Source organism: Bos indicus, chromosome 15, assembly GCF_029378745.1.
Source record: "Bos indicus isolate NIAB-ARS_2022 breed Sahiwal x Tharparkar chromosome 15, NIAB-ARS_B.indTharparkar_mat_pri_1.0, whole genome shotgun sequence".
NCBI lineage: Eukaryota > Metazoa > Chordata > Mammalia > Artiodactyla > Bovidae > Bos > Bos indicus.
In genome coordinates, this window is record NC_091774.1 from 48019702 (window position 1) to 48026534 (window position 6833).

The 6833-nt window shown below is 39.0% G+C and overlaps 1 protein-coding gene across 1 annotated transcript; it reads left to right on the plus strand.

Moving 5' to 3' along the window:
• The first annotated feature begins 308 nt into the window (after nucleotides 1-308).
• On the plus strand, nucleotides 309-1274 carry LOC109569307 (olfactory receptor 52N1-like). Its single transcript, XM_019974646.2, has one exon. The coding sequence runs from the start codon at nucleotides 309-311 to the stop codon at nucleotides 1272-1274; it is 966 nt and encodes a 321-aa protein (XP_019830205.2).
• The last annotated feature ends 5559 nt before the right edge of the window (nucleotides 1275-6833 follow it).

Sequence of the window (6833 nt, forward strand, 5' to 3'; positions counted from 1 at the left end):
ATCTTTGCATGAAATAGTCCCTTGGTGTCTCTAATTGTCTTCAGGAGATCTCTAGTCTTTGCCATTCTATTGTTTTCCTCTATTTCTTTGCATTGATCACTGAAGAAGGATCAGAGGGTAATGTCACATAATGAGAGTGTAATATCACATATTCAACATAAGAGAATGTACATGTGATTGATCTACAAAAAAGACAAATTATCAACTATGATAAAGAATATCTTACTTGTCAGCTCATCTCTGATCTTACTTTTTCTGCCTACAGAGCAATTCTGTAACTGGTGTATCATGAACTTCCAACAGACAGTATGTTACTTCTGAATGACACTAGCCTAACTCCAGTCTCATTCATCCTAAATGGCATCCCTGGATTGGAAGAAGTGCATCTGTGGGTCTCCTTCCCTCTGTGTACCATGTATAGCATTGCAATCACAGGGAACTTTGGCCTTATGTATCTCATCTACTCTGAAGAAGCCTTACACAGACCAATGCACATCTTCCTAGCCCTTCTTTCCTTCACAGATGTTCTCATGTGCACCAGCACTCTTCCCAACACTCTCTGCATATTGTGGTTCAATCTCAAGGAGATTGATTTTAAGGCCTGCCTGGCCCAGATGTTCTTTGTGCACACCTTCACAGGGATGGAGTCTGGGGTGCTCATGCTCATGGCCCTGGACCGCTACGTGGCCATCTGCTACCCCTTGCACTATGCTACTGTTCTCACTAATTCAGTCATTGCCAAGGCTGGGCTCCTTACTTTTCTTAGAGGTGTAATGCTTGTTATCCCTTTCACTTTCCTCACCAAACGCCTGCCATACTGCAGGGGCAATGTCATACTACATACCTACTGTGACCACATGTCTGTGGCCAAGATATCCTGTGGCAATGTTAAGGTCAATGCCATCTATGGTTTGATGGTTGCCCTCTTGATTGGGGGCTTTGACATCCTGTGCATCACAGTCTCCTACACCATGATCCTGCGGGCAGTGGTCAGCCTGTCCTCAGCAGAGGCTCGGCAGAAGGCCTTCAGCACCTGCACTGCACACATCTTTGCCATCGTCATTACCTATGTCCCAGCCTTCTTCACCTTCTTTACACATCGTTTTGGGGGACGCTCCATTCCTCCACACATACATATTATTATGGCTAATCTCTATCTACTCATGCCTTCTACAATGAATCCTATTGTGTATGGGATAAAAACCAAGCAGATACGAACATGTATTACTAGATTCTTGCTTAAAGGAAAGGACAATCCTTCTCATAACATTTAATTAAAGACTTCTGAGAAGTTTTCTTAGTCAGCCCGAGGTCAATAGGGACAACATTTTTTAGTCAATGGGGAGTCCTCCAACTGAAAGCAAATATCTGGTCATAGGAAATATTTGTTGTGATTTTTATCTTTAAACTTCTCTTAAAAGGGTACCACTATGTGCATGTAAGCAAAGATCCTTTCTTCTAAAATTTCATGTTCTCTAAAGCCTCTTTTATTCACAGGAGACTTCAAAGTTCAGTTCGTGTAATTTTCATAGACTGACATTTTGCTCCTGAATGACAACCCACAAAACTTTGAGTTACAGTGTTGGATCATAAGAATTCGAAGTAAACATTAAAAAATTTAAATCCCTGGCAAATGTTAAGGTGTATTCATCAATGCTTGTGCTTTTATTTACCTCAGCCTTCTCCTTCCAACACCACTTGGAGTTCATTCTTATTTTCCAAGTCCTTATCTGATGTTTTCTTTACTAAGTTTGTCAGCTGTGTATCCAGCAATGCATACGTATGTTCACCAGAAAACTTATTAAAGGTGTAAGGTGCAGCATATTCAATACCTAGAAGCTATGTCCATTATAATCCAGCTGAATAAATAAATAATTGTGGTCTGTTCACATAAACTGTCAAGTGAAAGAAACAAAGTCATACATATTTATGATTTTATTTCTATAAAGTTCACCAGCAGGCAAAACTCATTTGTGGTGTTAGAAATCAAGATGATATTTAACTTAGAGAACAAGGGTATAGGTAATGATTGGATAGGATATGAGAGGGTGATTCTGAGGTGCTGTCAAGGCTTTAGCTCTTGACCTAAATGGTAATTACAAGGACTTGGTGAATTTTCATGAAGCTGTACACTTATGGTGTATGCTCTTTTTTGCACACTTATTATGTTTTAATAAAATACTTATTTAAAACAATATGTCTTGATTGTATTCATGCATCTCCCTAAACTGTGAAACATTTTCTTCCTTGCCTCCTATGTTGTCTATGGCTTACTTCTTTTTCCTCTCAGAAGTATGCTAAATTTAGTGCAAATATTTGTACTTTTATACAAATTATATCAAATAACATAATTAAGATAATCATAAGAAACAAAAGTCAAAACTTTTATCTTGAACACCCTTTATTTTAACTCATAACCACATCTTCATTTCCATTTTCTTGACTGGGATAGAAGAGGAAGAGAAAGGGACAGTAGAGGTTAAGACAGTTGGATGGCATTACCGACTCAATGGACATGAATTTGAGCAATCTTGGGGAGTTGGTGATGGACAGGGAAGCCTGGCGTGATGCAGTTCATGGGGTCACAAAGAGTTGGACATGACTAAGAGACTGAACTGAACTGACTAGGACAATCTTATATAAATAATTAAAGACATTGACTTGAGTTAACTTATTTAAATTAGTGTGTAAGTCACTGAGAATTTACTTGTCCTTTAAAAAATTATTTTTCTGAAATATAAGTGGCATAAGGTATTGTATAAGTTGAAAACATATGACATGTATTACTAAAAATCCAGGATTTATTTATCTATTTGTTCCACATTCATACTCTTACACAACATTAACCCAAATCCCCCATACCCCAAACTCTGGTAACCACCATTCTACTATCAGTTTTCATGAATCTGGCTTTTTCCACTGTCACATGTAAGTGATACCAAACAGTAATTATCTTTCTGTATCTGACTAATCTCATGTAGCATAATGCCTTCAAGATTCATCCATCTTGTCACAAGTGACAAGATTTCTTTCTTTCTCATGGCATAAAAATATTCTGTTTTGAGTATATATAAATTGAAACAATAAACGAAAAATACCTGTGATCCTGATATATTTTTTAAATTACATATACACGAAGGTAAAGAGACACAAAATCCTAATAGCCATCATTTTCTTACTGTTGGTAGTATGTGCTATTTAAAAGTGATTTTATTGCTGCGTTTTTCTCTTTTTAAATTGAGTATAATATTTTAGAATTCAGAATAAAAGCAACTAAGCACATTATAAAATCACACACATATATATTTTTATTTATTTTAAATTGCCTTAGGTAAGAATTTCCAACTTGTAATCCTAAACGCTGGATATTGGTACCATAGGAATTACTTTCTGGACTTCTCTCATTCTGGAACCAGCTGGTTGGGGTTTATTTTTTCCAAATATCTGAAGCTTTGTATCATGCCCTCCCTTAGGGCTCTATAGTCTTTGGGGATTTAAGCCCTGTTTCACATTGAGACTTGGGAGTCCTAAGGATGTGAGATTAAACCTGTTTCCCGTGAGAAGTCTGCTAGACTAAGCACTTCAGATCTGTGTGTTATAAGGTGAAACCAGGGTGCTACCATCATGTACATTCCTGAGCCCTTTCCCTTGCATGAGCACCTTTCACATTCCTCTTAGTCTGGATCTACTGTGTGGGTAAGGTAATGTCTTTCAGATTCTAGGCTTATGACAAAACATTGTCTTGTTTCATTCTACTGTGTCATCACAGGCATAGAGGGCTTTGCTCTACAGAGTAGGTTATTTGGTTATTTCTTGGTCAGGGAAAATTTAGGAAGAACATAATCCACCTTCAAAAGAGAGATAGTATTAACAAGGAATGTGTGCTTTTTTGTGGGCAGGAGTAAGACTGCTGCTGCTGCTGCTGCTAAGTCACTTCAGTCGTGTCCGACTCTGTGTGATCCCATAGACGGCAGCCCATCAAGCTTCTCAGTCCTGGGATTCTCCAGGCAAGAATGCTGGAGTGGGTCACCATTTCCTTCTCCAATTCATGAAAGTGAAAAGTGAAAGAGAAGTCGCTCAGTCATGTCCGACTCTTAGCGACCCCATGGACTGCAGCCTACCAGGCTCCTCTGTACATGGGATTTTCCAGGCAAGAGTACTAGAGTGGGTTGCCATTTCCTTCTCTCTCAAAACCTTTAGAGTATAGAGAGAATTATTATTATTTTTTTTTTAATATTCACATTTATAAAGTATGGCATAATGGCAGAGACAGAGAATTAGACACTAATAAGTTTAAGATGACTTATATCAGGAAAGATAAATAGGTACATACCTTTCCCTTGAAGTCACTAGCTCAAGCTTCCCCATCACCTTTCCTTTCTTCAGTTCAGTCATACAACTTGCAGTCATCCAATCGCTTCAGTTGTGTCTGACTCTGTGTGACCCCATAGTCAGCAGCCCACCAGGCTCTCCTGTCCCTGGGATTCTCCAGGCAAGAACACTGGAGTGGGTTGCCATTTCCTTCTCCAATGCATGAAAGTGAAAAGTGAAAGTGAAGTCGCTCAGTTGTGTCCGACTCTTAGCGACACCATGGACTGCAGCCCACCAGGCTCCTCTGTCCATGGGACTCTCCAGGCAAGAATACTGAAGTGGGGTGCCATTGCCTTCTCCAATCTGATTTCAATTTGCTTATTTTTTAAAATCCAGGTACTATCTTCATTCATGGGTAACATAGCACACAGGTCAGTAAAGGTATATAATAAACATGCAAGACCTTCTGGTACAGGTCTGCAAGTTATCATCATCTTGAAAAAAGGGGGGAAATGTGAGGGTAGCAGAGAGAAAGAAGGGTGACTTTCAAGTAAAGAGTCTGTTCTGAATAAAGAAAGAAGGAGCTGTACTTCATCAGCATTTAGGATAGAGAGCACAAAATTCTGTATCTTTTTGGCAAATTTTAAACATATTATATCTCAGTTAGATAGAGTGGCTATCATTGCACTCATTCAGTTCAGTTAATTTCAGTCGCTCAGTCGTGTCCGACTTTTTGTGACCCCATGAATCACAGCACGCCAGGCCTCCCTGTCTATCACCAACTCCCGGAGTTCACTCAGACTCACACTCATTAAAGGAATCTAATTGAATTCAAAGATGAATTTAAATAATAAATAAGTAAATATATTTAAATAGGTAACTAGCACTGCTGCTTCTTGTTTCTGTAGACGTAGATAAATACTTGAGCTGGTATGCAAACTGGCTGTTTATGCACAAGGTAAACCTAAAATAGCCTGAGGAGGCACAGAAGACCCTTATGCTAAATGCTGAAGGTGCGTTGCCTAGCACGTGGTGGATGCTTAATGAAATTTCTAAAAAATTTAACAAATGGAAGTGCTTAATTTAGATTCCATATGCTTGAAATATTCAGTGTCAATGATAGCATTGTGTATCACTAAAAAAGTAAATTTGATATTTCAAGAAAAACATTTAGAATAACAATAACAAAAAGTGAAACTATCTCAGAGAACTTAGAACTTTCTTTTCAGGATTCAGCGTTTTCTCTCACATTCCTCTCCAAAGGATCATGGAAAGGATTATTCATATGCCTGACAGAATTTTAGTCTGTGTCTCAGAGTCTAAATTCCTAAAAATCGCTGTCCTGGGCCATCTCTAGAGAAACAGCATAAAGGTTTTTTAAAAACTGAGAAGCATGCTTTCTTAGGGCCTAAGCAGTACCTGATTCATTCTGATTTTGAGGGAATGGATGCTGAGGTCAAACAATAATCTAAATATGCCTGTTTTCCATTATAAACAGCCACAGGCAGCAATGGGTGCTGCATACTATTTTCAACAAATAATGGCTGCCTAGTGTGGGATGAGGGAACAGGAGAAGAAGCAGCAATAGCATTAGTCCCTGTACTTCCCATTAGGTCCTTCAGGCTTAGACTCTGGATCAGGTAATGGCATGTATTATCACCAAGGAGAGAACGTGAGCTGGTAGTGTATAGCACAGCACAATGTGGGATGCTTTTTGTAGTACTGTGTGCTGCCTTGCCTCTTTCATTGAAAAAAGCTCAGTGCAAGATCAAAAATACACTTTGAGGTGGATCTCTCTTCCTGTGATTTAGTTATTGTACTTCCAATACTTTTCTCTATTCTGTCTCCTTAATACTTTCCTAGAATCACAGGCAAAAATAAGGAAGTGGGAAAGATTCCAAGTAAGTCTGAATAGTATTTACCTTCACCTTTGAAAGAGAAAGTATGGATCATCCCACAATCATCCCACAACACAATCCTCTTGTTCTTTGCGTAGAAGATGACTGGGAAACTGGGCAAGGAGAAATTTTAAGAAGCAGGAGACATAGAGATCCCTAGTTTGAAACACGGAGGCTCATATTCCTCCAGAGATAACAAGCCAGTAAACAAACACAAAAACAAATAAATGAGATTGATTCACAACCTGTTAGTTTTTGTAAAGGATTTAGTTTAGTGAAACAGATGTGAAGTCTGAGATAGAAAAACCTAGATTTCACTTTGAATTAATCACTATTATCTTTCAGTTCAGTTCAGTTGCTCAGTCGTGTCTGACTCTTTGCAACCCCATGGACTGCAGCATGCCAGGTATCCCTGTCCATCACCAACTCGCGGAGTTCACCCAAACTCATGTCCATTGAGTCAGTGATGCCATCCAATCATCCCATCCTCTGTTGTCCCCTTCTTCTCCTGCCTTCAATCTTTCCCAGCATCAGGGTCTTTTCAAATGAGTCAGTTCTTCGCATGAGGTGGCCAAAGTAATGGAGTTTCAGCTTCAGCATCAGTCCTTCCAATGAACACTCAGG

Bases quoted from the DNA above. Each gene is read 5' to 3' on its own strand.
- LOC109569307 (XM_019974646.2), top strand. From the start codon at position 309: ATGTTACTTCTGAATGACACTAGCCTAACTCCAGTCTCATTCATCCTA.